The sequence below is a fragment of the Heloderma suspectum genome, chromosome 2 (genome assembly GCF_057233095.1).
Source record: "Heloderma suspectum isolate Gila_16-S chromosome 2, 16-S_ref, whole genome shotgun sequence".
In the NCBI taxonomy this organism is placed as follows: Eukaryota; Metazoa; Chordata; class Lepidosauria; order Squamata; family Helodermatidae; genus Heloderma; species Heloderma suspectum.
Genome location: NC_139459.1, coordinates 337,835,447 through 337,854,865, shown reverse-complemented (window position 1 = coordinate 337,854,865; position 19,419 = coordinate 337,835,447). Strand labels below are relative to the sequence as shown.

Genomic DNA, 19,419 nt, shown 5'->3' with positions numbered 1-19,419 from the left:
TCCCAGGAGTGTCTTACAGTCATTTTCCCCAGGGTAAGTTGCCAGGGCTGGGTTAAAGGGGAAGAAGGAGCTGGTGTCCTTCCCCACTACACTATGCAGAGCTGTTGCATTCAGAAACAACCACTGCAAGGTGGGAAAGGATGCAGACAAAGAGAACTATTGTGCATCTCCCAATGAATGCTTCAAGAATGTGTGGACGAACACTCCCATCAGGGTATTGTCATGTGAGAATTAATTACTTGGAAACAGTCAGTACTTTCTTGTGCTTCAACAGAGCTGAATGTGAAGGAAACCAGCATAATTATTTATGCACTATAACTAGGGATGTACAAATCAGTCGATTAACTTTTCTACACGAGGCTGTTAATCATTGTATCTACTTTCGGTTTCGTGGCAGAATTGAGATTCGAGATCTTAAGGAGCTTTTCCTTTCCTGCTTTTCCACTACATAACCTTTAGGTAGAGCTGTGCTATAGCAGAATAGCTTCAATACACAGGGAGAAATGGCGCCATTTCCCCCATAACACCCAATTTTTGCCATTCTAAAAAAACCCAGGCAAGTGGTCTGACAAAACAGAAGCAAAACTGGAGTATCATGACATTGCCTAAAGAGCGTGTAAATAACAGAGTAAGGAATAAGACGTGCACAATAAATGCCTCATGTAGAAAAGCTCTATATCTGGTCCATATCAGTTTTCCATGCATACAATCATAAGTCCAATTTGAGCATCAAAATGGCAAATGCAGTTCAATGTAAGTAAGTGTAAAGTGATGCTTGTTGTTGTTGTTCAGTCGTGTCCAACTCTTCATGACCCCATGGACCATAGCACGCCAGGCCTTCCTGTCCTGCACTCTCTCCTGGAGTGTGCCCAAGTCCATATTCATTGCATCGGTGATGCTATCTAGCCATCTCATCCTCTGCCGTCCCCTTCTCCTTTTGCCCTCAGTCTTTCCCAGCATCAGGGTCTTTTCCAGGGAGTTTTCTCTTCGCATTAGGTGGCCAAAATATTTGAGCTTCAGCTTCAGTATCTGTCCTTCCAATGAGCACTCAGGGTTGATTTCCTTTAGGGTTGACTGATTTGACCTCCTTGCAATCCAGGGGACTCATAAGAGTCTTCTCCAGCACCACAGTTCGAAAGCATCGATTCTTCGGCACTCAGCCTTCCTTATAGTCCAGCTCTCATAGCCATACGTTGCTACTGGGAAAACCATAGCTTTGATTATACGAATCTTTGTCGGCAAGGTGATGTCTCTGCTTCTTACTATGCTGTCTAGGTTTGCCATAGCTTTCCTCCCAAGGAGCAAGCGTCTTTTAATTTCATGGCTACAGTCACCGTCTGCGGTGATTTTGGAGCCCAAGAAAATAAAATCTGTCACTGCTTCCATTTCTTCCCCTTCTATATGCCAGGAAGTGATGGGGCCAGATGCCATGGTCTTAGTTTTTTTAATGTTGAGTTTCAGACCAGCTTTTGCGCTCTCCACTTTCACCCTCAACAAGAGGCTCTTTAGATCCTCTTCGCTTTCTGCCATTAGGGTGGTATCATCTGCGTATCTGAGGTTTTTGATAATTCTCCCAGCAATCTTAATTCCGACCTGTGATTCATCCAACCCGGCATTTCTCATTATGTACCCTGCATATAAATTAAATAAGCAAGGCGACGATATACAGCCTTGTTGTACTCCTTTCCCAATTTCGAACCAATTAGTTGTTCCATGTCTGGTTCTTACTGTTGCTTCTTGACCCTCGTACAGGTTTCTCAGGAGACAGGTAAGGTGGTCTGGTGCTCCCATCTCTTTCAGAATTTGCCACAGTTTGTTGTGATCCACACAATCAAAGGCTTTAGCATAGTCAATGAAGCAGAAATAGACGTTTTTCTGGAATTCTCTTGCTTTCTCCATGATCCAGTGAATGTTGGCGATTTGATCTCTAGTTCCTCTGCCTTTTCGAAACCCCACTTGTACTTCCGGTAGTTCTTGGTTCATATACTGCTGAAGCCTAGCTTGTAGGATTTTGAGCATCACCTTGCTGGCATGTGAAATGACTGCAATTGTACAGTAGTCTGAACACTCTTTGGCATTGCCCTTCTTTGGAATTGGAATGTAAACTGACCTTTTCCAGTCTTGTGGCCATTGTTGAGTGTTCCAAATTTGTTGGCATATTGAGTGCAGCACTTTAACAGCATCATCTTTTAGGATCTTAAATAGCTCAGCTGGAATACTGTCATCTCCGCTAGCTTTGTTGTTAGTAATGCTTCCTAAGGCCCACTTGACTTCACTCTCTAGGCTGTCTGGCTCCAGTTCAGTGACCGCACTATCATGGCTATCAGGGACATTAAGATCTTTCCTGTATAGTTGGTCTGTGTATTCTTTCCACCTCTTCTTAATCTCATCTGCTTCTGTTAGGTCCCTGCCTTCTTTGTCCTTTATCATGCCTGTCTTTGCACAAAACGTTCCCTTGAGATCTCTGATTTTCTTGAAGAGATCTCTAGTCTTTCCCATTCTATTGTTTTCTTCGATTTCTTTGCATTGTTCATTTAAGAAGGCCTTCTTGTCTCTCCTTGCTATTCTCTGGAAATCTGCATTCAGTTGGATATATCTTCCCCTTTCTCCCTTGCTTTTCGCTTCCCTTCTTTCCTCAGCTACTTGTGAAGCCTCATCAGACAGCCACTTGGCTTTCTTGCATTTCTTTTTATTTGGGATGGATTTAGTTGTTGCCTCCTGAACAATGTTATGGACCTCCATCCATAGTTCCTCAGGCACTCTGTCTATCAGGTCTAATCCCTTAAATCTATTCCTAACCTCCACTGTATATTCATAGGGGATATAATTGAGGTCATACCTGAATGGTTTAGTGGTTTTCCCTACATTCTTCAATTTAAGCCAAAATTTTGCGATAAGAAGCTCATGCGTCTTGGGTGGCCCTGCACGGCATAGCTTATGGCTTCACTGAGTTACGCAAGCCCCTTCGCCACAACAAGGCAGTGATCCATGAAGGGGGTAAAGTGATGCACGTTGGGGCAAAACAATCTCTACTTCACATATAAACTGATGTGATCTGAGTTGGTGGTGACTGACCAAAAAAGGTCTTGGGGTTGTGGTGGACAGCTCTTTCAAAGTGTTGACCCAGTATGTGTCTGCTGTGAAAAAAAGCAAATTCCATGTTCAGCATAATTAGGAAAGGAATTGAAAATAAAACTGCCAATATCATACTCCCCTTATACAAATCTATGATGCGACCACATTTAGAATACTATGTACAGTTCTATGTACAGTATTAAATTGAGTAGTTGGTCTGCATTGAATGAATGCTTATTTGTGCATTTCTATCAGGTATACTTTGGTTAATCATTGACTACAAATCTCCTTCAAGAAACCTTGAAGATTTATTTTGAGTTTTAGCTCTTGCATTTTGCTATTAGCTTGACACCATCTGCTTAATGGCAAATATCTTACCAGTACTCTCCCTAGGAGCTTTTGCTCTGGAGGTAATCTGAGACATAGAATAGTTGATGTAGCAATTTTACAAAAATTGGGGTTTCTTCTAATCATGAACAAAACTGTAAATTAGCTGTAGCCATCTTTGAAGCCAGTACAGCTATGATGATGGAAATGTTACAGTTAGGGCACAATCCTATGCATGTTTAGACAGAAAAAAGTCCATGGGACATGCTAGGAGTTGTAGGACCTTTTTCTGTCTAAACATGTGTAGGATTGCACCCTTAATCTCTTGGCTTCATGTAATGTTAGTTTTCTCAATGGAGTTAATTTTCTAGCCCTAGTGGGGGGGCTGATATATTCACCAAATTGTGAATTCACAGCAACCATCTTGGATTCCAATATGGTGGCTATATGTGCTACTTGCCAGATTGACAACGTGATTTTTCTGACATGGGTTGACCACCTTTACCTAAACACACATTTTGCTGCTTTTGTCAATGAGTGGCTGCTGGGTAACACCCTTATCCTTTTTCTACCCTACTCAAAGCAGGCCCATGTTCCAGGCTGAGATTAAATGTAAGTCTCTGATCTTGAATGGTTAAAGATTTAAAGTAAAGATACACGTAAGAAAGTCTTGTAAAAAGGCCCAATTAACTCCTTCACCAGCTTTGAATGTAATGTTCTCAAATGGCCTAAAAATTCAGATTTGCTCTGTTGGCATTTAGGAATCTGTCAGACCTGAACTTGGCTGTGAATGTTTGTTTCCAGTCATCCTTTTAGCCTTTTGGGCTTCCATTAAGCAGGATTCCTGGCATCAGGCCCAAGCTATGCCGCCTGTCCTGCCTCCTGCTTCCTGCTACGCCCTTTCCACCTTTACTCCTCTTTGACGCAATCTCTCTTGTAATAGGAAAAAAGGGAGGGATATTGACTAAGCAGAGCCCTGGCAAACAAGTTGTGGGGAAGATCTAGCATCCTGCTTGATCCTCAGGTCCTCACGTCATCTTGCTCCTACCCCTTTGGGAAGGGAGCCTTCGCCCCCCAGTGAGCTTGGATCCTTAACCCACCTGCTAGTTCCTGCAGTAGTTTGGAAACGCTGGAAGGATACCAGCTCCCTGGAGGGGAAAACCTTGGAAACATATCCAGCTACTTGCCAGTTGTGCTACTCAGGCAGGATCTGATTTGTTCGGTGGAGAGGCCGGTTCTGAGATGAAGGGGACACTGTCTTCATCCCAGTGATGACTTATGGGGTAGAGCCATTCCTTAGCTCTCTGCAGACCCCAGAGATGCAGGTATCAGCCCTGGTCCTGATTCTAGTGCACCTACCTTCTGCCTGCTTTCAGTCTGCAAGTCTTCTGGACTCTGTCAACTGCTCACAGGTAGGTACAAGCCCTGGTCGTAGTGGTGGGAGGCAGTCTCTTACAACCAAAGCAACTAGGCTTCAGTCAGATAATTTTCCTTTCCTTTCTGTCTTCATCTGTTGTTCATCTGGGCCTCATCACTGGTCCAGTGGTGCATGTGTGTGTTTGATTGTACTAGGGTTGTCCTAGATGATTTAATTACAATGTACAATTAATTAAAATTAATTTTAAAATTAGCATTTTAATTCTATGTTTTGATTCTTTTTTATTGTTCACTGCTTAGAAATCTTGTCAGATATAAATAAGATGGCCTTAGAATGTTAGCATTTTCAGCTTATTGGTACCTCACACAGCTTGGTTTCTGATGAGGGATATGAACAGGCAAAATCCACTCCGCTAACTGCCTAACAAACATCACACACCTGTCTCAGGTGTCAAGTTGAGCCACAGCAGCTCTGAGAAAGGATGTTACTTGGCATGAAAGAAAGTAGTAGCACCTGGCTTGGCCAGGGCATCACCTCATTGCCATATCACCTCAGTGGAGGACCATATTTAATATAATTTAATGTGTGTTAGCTACCCTAAATCAGGGGTGGGCAACCTGTAGCCTTCCAGATGTTTTGACCTACAACTCCCATCATCCCCAGCCAACATAGCCAACATTGAGGGATGTTGGGAGTTGTAGGCCAAGATATATCGACGGCCACAAGTTACCCACCCCTGCCCTGAATCATTTCCATTATACTCGCTGTGAAGGTGCTTCAAAAATAGGATGGCCAGATGTAAAGGAGGACAAATGGGGTGTCCATACTTTTGACAGTTGAGGAGGGAATTTGAGCAGGTGTAGCTTCTCCCCTCTGCATTACAAACTTTACCTGCTAAAATTCCATATTCCACATACTTATTAAGGTACACAGGAGCCTTTTCCTACTTTGTTTCTGGTAACCCTGATAATTAATTGTAAGAGGGGGGAAATTTGCCCCATTATTTCAATGGGAAATAATTTCAGAGAGCTTCGGCTATTGGGCGGTATAGAAATGAAATAAATAAATAAATAAATAAATAAATCCATGATTAAAAAATGAAAGTGGATTCTAATTAGTATTCATAATTGTGACTGTAGAATGAGGTGTGTGTGGCGGGAGAGGAGAGAGTTGTTATCCTACATACTAATAACAAACACATTCTCCAAGTCTGGATCATTAGGTAGCCAAAATGGTGCTATCCATGCACAAGTTAGTTTCAGCAGGGTTAGGGGGGAAAAATCAGGTGGAGATGAGGGCAGGTGGAGGGAACCTTCCAAAAACAGCTCATTGAGGACTGAATATGCTCAGTGGGCACAGAATGCTGGCTGATTGTTATGAGAGGGGGTGAACAGGGGAAATGGAATGGAGTATCCTAGAAAAGGGCATGGCTGGCTGGAATCCTGAACAGGAGCACTTCACATGGCCACATTTTGTTGCAGGTCCCACTTACTCTAAATTAGTTAACATGGTGCTCAAGTGTGGGTGTGATTTTGTTGATGCATGCGGCATATAGGTCATAGATTCAGAGAAGGCATGTGCACCCAGGCTTCTTGGAAGAAAGGGCCTTGAAGGAAGACTATGCACACACAGGTGGCCTACACTGCTCCTCCCCCTATGCAACACACACATGCGCACGCACCCCCCCCCCCACAGCTCTCTTACCTGTCGCCCACTAAGCAAAATCCTAAAACCTGTTGTTTTGTGGGTTTTCAGAAAGCAAGGCTCAGTTTAAACAGGATGCTGGGCATGTATCCACGTGGGACTCCACATAGCCAGCATCTTGTTCAAACTGGGGCTCCAGAGCCTCCACGTGCAGTGTTAACACACCAAGGGTGCATGGTCTGGTACCCTGCTTTGGCATGCTAATGGTTCATAATGATGCAAGCTTCATGGAATGCATAAAGGTCTTTGGAGTTCCTTTTCTAAAAACATGCCTAGTGTGTCACATTTAAGCTGGGTCTAATATGTGGAACGTCTTGTGACTTTACGCCAGGGGTGTTGAACCTCTTTCAGTCTGAGGGCCGAATTCAATTTTGGAGAAGCTTGGCGGGGGGGGGGGTGCATTCCAGTGATGGGTGGGGCCGAAGGCAAAAGCGGTGGGGCCAAAAATGCCAGCTTATGTTAGCATAGAGTTCTTACTACCCATAACCAAGCCTTTGGAGAGGCATTTCAATCTTTTAGAATGGGGAGAAACTTCACAAAAGCCAGGAAACCAGTCCAGGGAAAGGGGAAATGTCCATCTCGGGAGGCCTGGAGAGTCGGATTGGGCCCACAGGCCTGAGGTTCAACACCCCTGCTTTACCCCCTGCAGGGGGCAATGGGAATGCTCCCTGTCTCCCCCGCCCTCCTTCAGCTCTGCTATTTGCCCTTCAAACAAGGGCAAATATAGTTTCTCCTCCCCTGCCCAGTATGCCCACTATGGCCTGTGCCTAGCATGGAGTCTGCTGTGGAAAGGAAAGGGTGTTGTGGGTGCTAAGAAAAGCGGAGAAAGGACCGCCAGTTCTGCTGCATGGTACTGAGAGGGCTTCTTAGGCTCTTACCCAGCTCCTGCCACAGCCCTTTGCCCTGGCACCACCAAGGTGTCTTGGAGCTTGCGTCCAAGGAGACAGTGCAAACGCAGGAGAAAAGGGTTGTGCAGTGTCAGTGCCAACCTAAGAGAAGGGGCAATTTAGGCAGGGCCAGTAGAGTGGCTGCCATCCCACCCCTGTTCGTGCACCTTTAGTAGCAGCCTGATTTTACAGAAATTAAGCGGGGGATTTTTTTTCTGCCACTTTTCCTTTGCTAGGAAAAGCTTCAGCTGCTAATGTGTCAGGTTCATAGAATCATAGAATCATAGAATAGTAGGGTTGGAAGGGGCCTACAAGGCCATCGAGTCCAACCCCCTGCTCAATGCAGGAATCCAAGTCAGAGCATCCCTGACAGATGGCTGTCCAGGTTGTAGATAAAGGCATGGGAGCCGGGCCAGAAAACAAGGTGGAAACCCTATGTGCCAGAGCAATGATAAGTTCCTTACTTGAAGGAGAGGTGAGAAGACCGCCACTGAGATGCTACTACTACCACGAGTATTACTCCTACCCTACTTTCTGTATATATATCTATTTGAATATTGCCCTTCCTCACTTGAAGGTGTGTGTGGTGTTCCTTTGTGCTGTCAGAAAAGGGGATTTCTTGTGTTATTCTGAGCATAAGGTAAGTGTGCGCATGTGTGTAACCTACACCCATGTTTGCCACTCTGAGCTCAATGGAGGAAGGGTAGGATATACATGTGAGGAACATTCAGGCACCATGTAGTGCACAGCCTGCCATTTATGATGCTGGGGAGGCTGAAATTGAGGTGTTTATAACGGATTATAGGACTACTGCTACTTTCCAACATAACTTTAATGCAGGGGTGGGCAACTTGTGGCCCTCCAGATGTTTTTGGCTTGCAACTCCCATCAGGCCTAGCCACCATAGCTAATGGTGAGGGATCATGGGAGTTGTAGGCCAAACATCTGGAAGCCCACAACTTACCCACTGCTGCTTTAATGTAAAGAACAGACCCCTTCATGTCTTAAAATACATAGGAAAACACAGGAAAGGCTCTTGCCTGGTAAAAGAACACACCATACAGCAAAATCCTTGGTAGAGGACTCAAATACCAGCACAAATTCTTCTTTATCATGTCCTCTTGAACAGCTGACAGCATACAGACACCAGAAACATACACATGCACAGAGAAGCTCTCATATTCATACACAATGACAGAAAAGACACGCAGATTTACCGGTTAATTTAGAGAGGATCACCCAAAAGGGCATCAGAGGGGCAGACAGACAGAGGGCTGTAAGAGCCACCCCACTCCTGCTTTGTGTGAAAAAGGGAAAGAGGGGGATGCAGCATGTCCTCAAAGAGCACAAAATCACCATCTCAAGTTTTTCTAGCAGTTTCTTTTCCCAACACCAAGGAGAAATATTTTATCTCAGAGTCAACAAACTAGTTCTAGCAGTTTTCATCTCCACCAGGAGCAGGTCTTTTGTAAAGCGAATGGGTATTAATTACCTATTCAAGATCAGGCCATCCCAAAATACTTTCCATTGCAACAGGGATAGCTCATAACAATATATTGTTGCTGAGAAAATCCACACACACACACCCTGCTACTGCGAGGACTGCAGCTAAGCTCAGAGGGAACAGGAAACCCTGAGGCGGGTGACAGATGACATCATTGTTCCTGCTAATCAGAAAGTGCCAGCGCTTCGACCCTGTGAGCCCTGGCTCCACTACCACACACAATACAGGATATCTTGGTACACACAATTTTGTACACACCAATTTGGTATACACAAGATACTAGCACAGACAATGAGAAGGGATGTTTTTTCCATCTCATTCTAGCTGGGTGTTCTGTACGGTGAGAGTGAAGGAAAGGGTCTTGTTCTTGACAGTCCTCTTACTAGCTCCTAAATCTGCCCCTTCTTTGTCCTTCCACAGGGTCTGGGCTGCCGGCTCTTGGGTAAGTGTTTGCTCTGTTTTCCTTGTGTACCAGTCACATAGTTCTTCTCATTGCTATGGTTTGCTAGATAAATGTACAGCATAAAGACTGCCATCTACCTGGCTTGTTTTGAAACCAGTCAGCTGGGATTATTTTGCTATGTGAACTGTTCAATTGTTGCTGCCTTGGTTTGTTTTTAAAACATGCCATGAATGCCTCGCCCTTAGGCAAATAATTCACAGACATGGGTCTGACGTGCAAATGGTACCACCCCCAAAACGAAAAAGATCTCTATCTCTCTATTACACTAGTGCTTTTCCTGGGAAAGAGTGAAGAATTGAGATGGGGACTGATTTAAGAAAGCCATCTTTGCGCTGCCTCTTAGTTTTTGTGGCTCATAGATTCAGCCAAAGCTTCTCCTCATCTGCAAAATTCTAAACTTTGAGACGGGAGACCTATTCCCACTCTATCTGCGACTAGCTTGTTTCTGTTATTTGAACAAGTGTGTCTGTGACACATCTGAGCAAGACAGAAAACAGCAGCTATATGGACAGATCCAACTCAGCATCAGATGCATGAATCTCAGCTGAGTGTTCTGGACTTCAAGAATTAATTTATATGGGTTGTGGTCTTTGAACACCCTGCAAGCTAAAAAACAAAGTGGCACTAAAAATACATATTTATTGTTCAAACCGTATTAAAGTATAACAAAACGTTGCAATGATAAAACAAGCAAAACACATTACTACATACAATGCAAGTAGAATGATTAGAAGCAAAACAGAAATCATGGCTAGCGTATTCTTTAGTAAAATTATTCTTCCAAACAACAAAACAGTCATTAAGGTTTTATAGTTACTTATCTGGCAGGCACGGTTTGCAGAGCTTAGGGAATCATGTTTGGGAAGCTTCTCGTTCTCTCAGGATCTCTCTGGGCACTCAGATCAAACTCTTGCTTTTTATAACTCTTATGCTGATGATTTTACGTTAAGTTTCGGACCTGGTCATACTGCTACTTTATTACTACCATATAATCCTAATACAGCTGCCTCTTAATGTAGCCAGATTTACCCTTCAAACAAGTAACACTTTGATGAAGGTATCTCTCCTAAGCTAAGCAAGCAGCTTTCTGCTTCCAAGAATTAACCAACCCACTTATGGCAACCTTCTTTGCCTCATTTCCAAGAATACTTTCTAGTTCTCACAGTTATCTCACAGTACACACAGAACTAATCACACTGATTACTAATCATATGTAGTTAGCATACACAGATTATTATGAACAGCACTCCTATGAAATACAATGAATTCTTATCAACAATACACGTCACATTCATACTCTGTGAGAACTTCATACAGTGGTTATCAAATCCTCAGACAAGAGTTATAAATTGCAAGGCTGCCCTAGCTGAGGTGACTAGCAAATCACAGATGTGAAGGGTGCATGATTATGAGATTTGTCTCCTTTAGGGCACAATCCATGGGGATCGGTGGCCGCCTCCGAACTTGGAGGCAACCATCTATCCAATGCAGGGCAGGAGAAGCATGGAGGGTATCATTCCCTCTGCGCTTCCCCTGCCCTGCATTTGTGGCTAGACGGCCGATTTCGCCTGTCTAGCTGCAGGAAGGTAGAGTGGAGGAGGAGGCTGCCAGACAACACATAGGATGTGTTGTACCGGCATTTCGGCCTCCCCTGCTCCAGAATGCTCCCAGGAACACCCCATTTTGTCTGCTCCGCGCTTCTCTTCCGAGTGTGGAGTGCGAGGCTGTTCCATGCTGCCCGTGAGGCAGCATGGAACAGGGCGGGGGGAGGTCAGTTCTCCAGGAACCGACCTCGGAGCACAGGCTCCAAGGTTGGTTCCTGGAAAACCACATATCCTATGGCTGTCTAGCCGCTGACTAGCGGCCATAGGATTGCTCCCTTAGTGTACCTAATACCAGAATGTTCCGTCAGTAAGTATAGGGCTTCCTTAGCCAGCTTCAATAACTCAGTTGCAAGGCTCAGATGGTAACTGTGTCCTCTCCCTCTCTCTCAGAAGGGGATGTGCTGTGCACCCCTGGGGAAGCTGTCCCAGATCCAAAGCTAGATCCAGTCCTGGTGCTGACCCAGCCGATGATAAGGAACAAGCTGTGGTGCCAAGAGGAGCAAGACTGTACCCCCTGTGTGCACCTGACGCTACACCTTGGCCTGATGGGTGAGAAAGATGGTGCAGGAGTCTATGCTTGAAAGTTGACCCTGGTTTGCTGCCAGTCTTCTGATCTGGGTTTGACCCTGGCTTGAGCACACCCACTTTTGGTCGGGCCTGTCAGTCAAGGGCAGGGGTGTTGAACCTGCAGCCCAAAGGGGCACATATGGACCTTGTCCTAGCTTCAAACCCTGCCTATTTTCCAAGCTCTGCCCACTTTGGCTCTGGCCCCACCCACTGCTGGAATGCAGACCCCCCAAGGGGTTTCAACTGAGTTAATGTGGGCCTCAGTCGGGAAAAGGCTCCCCACCCCTGCTCTGGGGGCACAATGCTCACTCTGGGTGTGGGAGGTCCTGCAATCAATTCCCAGGCAAGCCCATGAGGGTCCACATCATATAGGGAAGGGCCATAGCTCAGTGGTAAACACACGCTTTGCATGCAAAAGGTCCCGGCTTTTCTCCCTGGCATCTCCAATTAAAAAGGGGCTTGGGGTGAGAGGGCTGGGAAGACCCCAGCAATCCACTACCAGCCCGAATAGGCAGCACTGAGCCATATGGATCAATGGTCTGACTTGGTACCATGCTGATTTGGTTAGGGGTGATGGGAGCTGTAGTCCAAACAAGGATTTCAGTCTGCAAGGCATTAGGTTGGGGAAGGATGCTTAGGATGTCCTAGGCATGGGGCGGGGTTGAGGAGAGGAACCTCAGCATGGAGGACAAGTCTAGCCTTCTGGAGGTCCCAATCCAGCCGTTCAAGGTTCCTCACGGAACAATCAGGACAGAAGGGGGCTGCTGGTTCCATGCCCCCTCCCCTCCCCAATCATTGGTTCCTGTGACATTATTGATGGCTCCGTCCCATCCCTCCACTCCCCTACAGCAGGAGGGAAGTCGGAAGCCCTTCTAGTGGCCTGGATAGGGGGCTATGGGAGCTGGTCCCCTCCTTCCTCCGAGGGAGAGTCTTCTCGGTGTCTTACCCGAGGTTTCTGGTGCTGCTAGTCCTTCTCTGCTAAATATGTGAGTGTGTGATGGAATTAAATGCAGTATATTGCTTGCACTACTGAGTTTGAAGGGTATACTGATTTCTGGGTTCCCAGCTACAGAACAAGAAATCCACAAATGGACTTGTATACAGTCAGTGCACCAAGCCATCCCTAGCAGCCCTACCCCGCAGGCAATTGTTTCACAGGGGATACCTTCATTAGACCTGGCTTGCTCCCCCCCGCCGCACTGTTGTTGCTCTTCCCCCTTAGTCTGGCTTCCCAACAACCCTGCAAGGTGGGCTAGGAGAAGAGACAGATGCTGGCTAGGTGGGAGGGAGTACTATGGAAAACCACCTCGGCATTACTGCCTTATCTAAAACAACTCCACACCCAAGAAGGAAACTATTAAAAATGGCTATTCCAAGCTCTGCATGATGAATTTATTCAGGGGAGGAGAAAAGCCACTTTTAATACCCATTGAAATCCTTACAGTCAAGCCTTTCTCCTGCGTGGCTGAGAAGGGAGACTCTCCCATCCACCCTGGGAGGAAAAAAAGCCCATCAAAATGGTGAGCAAAAGGGAGAAGAAGCAGTCAGTGAAGTAAATGGGAGGTTCAAAGTAAATGCACTGAAGGGGATGGGAGACCTTAAGACTGTTACTCTAAGTAGACTTACAATGCACGCCTGTGCATGCCTACTCAGAAGCAAGCCACAGATTTCAATGGCACTTACTCCCAGGAAAGGAAAGCCTTACAGCCAATGAGCTTACTAAGAAGTAAGCATTGCTGTGTTCAAGAGGATCTCTGAGCCCGTAGTGGAATGGGAGAGGCAGAAATGGTCACTGGAAGTCTGGTCAGTGACCTGCCCCCCCCAAATTTGTTGCCATGACAATGTTATTCAACACCGCCCAGCAACACCCCCTAGCACACGCCCACACAAAGCAGGGCAAAGCGCTAAAGCCGAAATACACAACAGGGAGGAAACGGCGATTTCAGTTGCAAGCACAGAAAATGCCGGATTTTCCCTGTACATGGAAAAAGGGAGTGGAAGTTGTGAGATAGCAGCTGGTGAGCAGCAGCAGCAGCAGCAGCATCTAAAGCTCCCGTGAAAACCAGTGATTAAAGAAGAACGATCCTGCTAAAAAAACCCTCAGGTATGAAGAGAATCACTGGCAGCTAAAATATCCTGGTATTTTTGGCCCCATCTCTTTTACCTTTGGCTCTGCCCTGCCACTGGAATGCGACCCCCAAAAGCTTCTCCTAAATTCGGCCCTTGACTGAAAAAGGTTATGCATCCCTAACCTAGGTTCTTGTCTCGGAAATACACTCACTAATAGTAGCTAACTATCCTGCACCCCACAGGATCCTCAGTGCAGCTGACATCCCATCCTTGCTTTGGTTCAGCTCAGCATCCCCTCTGTTGTATATGTAGCGGGAATGACTGCAAGATTCAGCAGGCCTCAAACACAACTGTCTTTCATTTATCACACACAGGACTGCAGAACTTAGCAGAAGCTCCACCCAGTGCTGCTACTCCCAACTCTACAGGAGCTGCCAAGGTTCAAAACAATAACTAAAGTTCAAAACAATACTGCCCCCGATACATAACACCCTCCCTTATTTATTTATTTATTTATTTATTCATTCATTCATTTTTATTTGCTTTTATTTATTTAATGCATTTCTTAGCCACCTTTCAGTACTGAAAAACAGTCAGCAGTCATCTTAAACAAGCCATGAATCTACGCAGCCCCCAAATGAACACCTTGAGCAGGACAATGTGACTTTGCTTTTTAAAGAAGGCTGCTTGCTGGTGTTGATGCTTTGTTTGTGATGGCCCTTCTTGGGTATGGTATTGGTCCTTTGTAATATGTCCCTTTGAGTGTTATTTTAGCAGAGAATGAAACTAAGCTGTTTCAATAATAATGTTTTCAGGTCTCAGTGACACATTCCTCTTGTTTCCTTGCAGAGTCACCTGCATTGCATGCAGTACAAGAGCGAGGAACTGACAAGGGACATCGCGGCAGCACCGAGGGTGAGCTGGAAGGGACTTATTTTCGGTAGCCCCTGCCTATCAGCCAAAAACTCCTTCCTGCCCTTCTGATCCCACTTTCCCTCACTCTCTCTGTTCCCAGAATTCCTGCGAACGCACGTATTTCTCTCAGCCCGGACCTACCATTCCTCCTACTGTGTTGCGGTGGAAGTTTGGGTCCCCCGTTGTCATGACTGGCAAACTAGAAACCTGGTAAGTGGCTTCTGCCAGAGGGGCCCGTAGAGGTAGACAAATACCAAGCAGGAAGAAGCAGCTTCTCTGAGTGTGTGGGGCAGAGCTGTGCTACCCTGTCCTTACTATTTCCCCCCATTCACCTCTCATGTCATCTCTTGCCATGCCACCTTCTTTCTTCTGTCACCCTCAGGGGTAGACATTGCTGGACACGTACTGAAGCCTACACCCCAGCTCAAGGCCCACGGATGGCTCCCAGAGCTCCCTGGCCCTCCCACTGCTGCTCTTTGCGCCGCTGCCCCCTGTTCACCTGTCGTCTGATCGTGTGAGCAGTGACCAGAGCCAGGAGAAGGAGGAGCAGCCTTCACTCACCTTGGCTGCTCCCTCTGGGCAGTCATATCGATTGGGCCTTGACAGTGCTGGCTCCAGGTTTTTGAGGGCCCCTGGGCAAGACACCCTCAATGGGCCCCCTCCCTCAGGGAGTCTGCCTTCTTGCCAACTCCTCCTCATTCTCAGCATTGCTACTACTTGGTTGCTTGACAGGCAGGGAGTCAGTGAGTGAGTGAGCAGTGGCATTTACTGCTCATTCTTCTCACCTCCACTATTGTCTGGGCCGGCCTACATCAGCCTCTTGTGTGTTTTTCAGACATGAATTATGCCATTTGGGGGGCTATAAAACAAAATTACAGCACAGCCTGCCGAGGTTGGATGGCTGAAGGGTGCAGCCCATTTTATAGTTTCTCTACTTGACGCTGTTTCCATGGTCCATTTTGCTGTAACGGAAAGAAAAGAGGGGAAATACTGGGAAAGAAAACACAAAGAGACACACAGGGGTTCATCACACGGAGCTTTTATCCTGCTATTGAGATGGCTGTCTCACAGAAGTTCACAGGCTCTTTAGATGATGCCTTTACCCTCCAGGGTGTCTCCCGCAATATCTGCCATGGTGTCTGCCATGTAAATGCTTGAGCACATTTTTCAGTTGAAGAGAGAAGAGGGTAAAATGCCACCCTGCAACGAAGGGAGACACATCTGATCCCCCACCCCACCAAGCTCAGAAGCAATGTCCTCTGTTGATTCAGAGAACCCTATTAAGTTCAGTGGGGCTTGCTCCCAAGTAAGTGTGCCAAGGGGTGCAGACTTACAGGGCTATCTTACGCCTACTCAGAAGTAAGTCCCATTGAGTTCAGTGGGGTTTACTCCCACTTAAGTGTGCCAAGGGTTGCACACTTATGACACAATCTTACATTTTATGTCTACTCAGAAGTAAGTCAGAAGTTTCCTGGGGCCTGTGAGAAAAGAGTACAGCAGAAGTTAAGCTATGGAAACCAGAACCCTCCCCCACCCCCCACTCCTTTGCACACATGCCAGGGAGGGAGAGAGGCACTCCCTCAGTTCAAACTACCTGTCTGCCATATAAAGGAGCTCTTCCTAATCCTGCAAAGAAACCAAAAGCAGGAAGCTCCGGAAAGGATGTGGGTTTTTCCAGGTTTTTTGCTTAATGTAGAAACACCCACACACACTGCTGAGGAAGAACAGCTGATGAAATAAGAGACATTCAGCACTAACCACCCAGACATGATGACTAGGGAAGCAACAAAATTGGCAGAATCTGTTCTGTAAACAGGAAACTTTCAATTAGCATTTTTTTTGCTATTTAAAATATTTTAATGTTACCTTTCAAGACAAAGCCTTCTCAAAGCAGTTTACAAAATAAAAAGCATAAAACTGTAGAAATATAAAATATAGTTAACTAAGGGCGCAATCCTATGGCTGCTAGTCAGCAGCTAGACGGCCATAGGATAGGTCAGTTTCCTGGAACCAACCTTAGAGGTCCCTGAGAACCGACCTCAACCCCCTCCTGCGCCACCTCGTAGGCAGCGTAGAACAGCCCCGCGCTCGGAAGAAGAGCACAGAGTGGCAAAAACAGGGTGTTCCTGGGGGCGTGCCGGGCCAGGGAAGTCGGAAATGCCAGTACGACACATCCTATGCTCCAAGGTCCCACGGCTAGACAGCCAAAGCTGTCTAGCCACAAAAGCTGGGTGGGGGGGCCGAGGAGGAGATCCGCTCCTCACCACTACTCCCACCCTGCACTAGATAGGCGGTCTCCTCCGGGCTTGGAGGCGACCGTCAATCCAGATAGAATTGTGCCCTCCAACAACAGCATAAACGTTTCATTTCAACACAACAAATATATATCAGCAACAGTTAATAAAAACATCAGCAATAAGTTAAACTTATAAAATGTAGATCACCAGTCTTCAATTAAAAGGGACTAAAACATCCAGGTCTTTTAAGCCTGTTTAAAGATAGTCAGAGAGGGAGCCAGATGTACCTCCAGTGGAAGGGCATTCTGTGCAAAGATGGGGCCACCACAGAAAAAGCCCTGCCTCTTGTCCTGATCAATCTGACGGACTGTACTGGCAACCCTTGAGCTGGGCCTCTGTGACCAATCTCAGAGCCCAGGCAGGCATACAGGTATAGCCAGTCCTTCAAATAACCTGGTTCCAAGGCATTTAGGGCTTTAAAGGAAGTTTGATGAATAGAACTTACTTGTATACATTATAAAATGAACTTGGCCTCCGGAAGGGCATTGATAGTTAATGCAGTGTTTTAAGTGCTGTATGGAACCTCATTTTAAAACCATTTCCAGCTTGTTGTGGAAAAGGAATGCTAAAGCAATGCTCTAGTGTAGAAACAACCATTGGCTCTTGAACTCATGTGTGCATAGCGTCAAAAAGGCAAGCAATAAGTGAAACCTCAAATTTGGAAGGGTTGGTGAAAATTCAGGGGAAAGAGAAAGACGTTGTGATTTGACTGCCGGTAATACAGAAAGAGAGGCCCTATTATTCTATTATTCTTTAAAGAGTGAGGAATGTAGAGATTATAAATTTTCTCCCTGCCACTTGCCAAGCAGGTTATGATTTAAGGTAAAACCCTTGACCAGTGTATTACACAAACTGAGCACTGAGTCATTCTGCCCTCAACTTCCTCTCTTTGCCCTACCCAGAAGCAGCACTGGGTATATTCCATGCTGTGATTCAAAATTATTTGTCGAAGAAAGTTGAATTCCATGAACTGTGTATGTAACTGTAGGGTGGCCCAGTGTCCTATTTGCAGATGACAGTCCTCTATTTGAAGAGCTATCAGAGGACAGTCCTCTCTGTGAAAGTGTCCTCTATTTAATGGGCTGTCCAGTCCAAATCTGGTTTAAAATCAAAGGATCATAAGGAAGGAGAGCAGCAGAGGTCTTGAAGTTGCCCATCTATGCTTAGCACCTGGAAGGTGCTAAGCCGGGTACCTGAGCAGGTACGCAGGTCACCTAGTCAGTCTTTCCCATTACAGTGAGATGTACTGTATTTCTATTTCAGTTACAGTAAATATTTCTAAACTTGCATCTGTAATCTAAGTTAATATATGCAAATGTCATGCGAATTGATACCCTCTTTTGGCCTCTTTTTCAGTGATGCATGTCCTGGGGGGGGGATGATGTGTAAGTGGCCACCATATAAATGCTTAGAATCATAGAATCATAGAATAGTAGGGTTGGAAGGGGCCTACAAGGCCATCGAGTCCAACCCCCTGCTCAATGCAGGAATCCAAGTCAGAGCATCCCTGACAGATGGCTGTCCAGCCTCGTCTTGAACGCCTCCAGTGTGGGAGAGCCCACCACCTCCCTACGTCATTGGTTCCATTGTCATATTGCTCCAACAGTCAGGAAGTTTCTCCTGATGTTCAGCCGGAATCTGGCTTCCTGTCACTTGAGCCCATTATTCCATGTCCTGCACTCTGGGATGATCGAGACGAGATCCTGGCCTTCCTCTCTGTGACAACCTTTCAAGTACTTGAAGAGCGCTATAATATCTCCCCTCAGTCTTCTCTTCTCAAGGCTAAACATGCCCAGTTCTTTCAGTCTCTCTCCACAGGGCTTTGTTTCCAGTCCCCTGATCATCTTTGTTGCCCTCCTCTGAACCCTCTCCAGTTTGTCTGCATCCTTCTTAAAGTGTGGTACCCTGAACTAGACACAGTACTCCAGATGAGGCCTAACCAGTGCTGAGTAGAGGGGAACTAGTACTTCCTGGGATTTGGAAGCTATGCTTCTATGAATGCAGCCCAAAAGAGCATTTGCCTTTTTTGCAGCCACATCACATTGTTGGCTCATATTCAGCTTGTGATCTACAAGAATTCCAAGATCCTTCTCTCTTATAGTGTTGTTAAGCCTTGTATCCTCCATCTTGTAACTGTGCATTTGGTTTCTTTTTCCTAGTTGCAGAACTTGGCATTTCTCCCTATTAAATGTCATTCTGTTGTTTTCTGCCCAGCGCTCCAGTCTATCCAGATCACTTTGAATTTTGTTTCTGTCTTCCAAAGTATTAGCTATCCCGCCCAATTTTGTGTCATCTGCAAATTTGATCAGCATTCCCTGCACCTCCTCCTCCAAGTCATTCATAAAAATGTTGAAGAGCACTGGGCCCAGGACTGAGCCCTGTGGTACCCCACTCGTTACCTCTCCCCAGTTTGAGAAGGTCCCATTGATAAGCACTCTTTGAGCCGGATTCTGTAGCCAACTGTGGATCCACCTGATAGTTGTTTCATCTAGTTCACTTTGAGCTAGTTTGCTCATCAGGATATCATGGGGCACTTTGTCGAAAGCTTTGCTGAAGTCGAGGTATATGATGTCCTCAGCATTCCCACAGTCCATAAAGGAGGTGACTTGATCAAAACATGAAATCAGA

At 46.0% G+C, this 19,419-nt stretch overlaps 1 protein-coding gene across 1 annotated transcript in view; it reads left to right on the top strand.

Moving 5' to 3' along the window:
* The first annotated feature begins 4,345 nt into the window (after positions 1–4,345).
* IL17RC (interleukin 17 receptor C) overlaps positions 4,346–19,419 on the top strand; it is a 40,536-nt gene continuing 25,462 nt past the window's right edge. Inside the window, exons 1-5 of the mRNA XM_084832520.1 lie at positions 4,346–4,814; positions 9,296–9,317; positions 11,333–11,491; positions 14,429–14,494; positions 14,595–14,704. Coding sequence (XP_084688646.1) covers positions 4,674–4,814; positions 9,296–9,317; positions 11,333–11,491; positions 14,429–14,494; positions 14,595–14,704 — 498 coding nt within the window. The 5' untranslated portion in view covers positions 4,346–4,673. The remainder of the gene's footprint in view (positions 4,815–9,295; positions 9,318–11,332; positions 11,492–14,428; positions 14,495–14,594; positions 14,705–19,419) is intronic.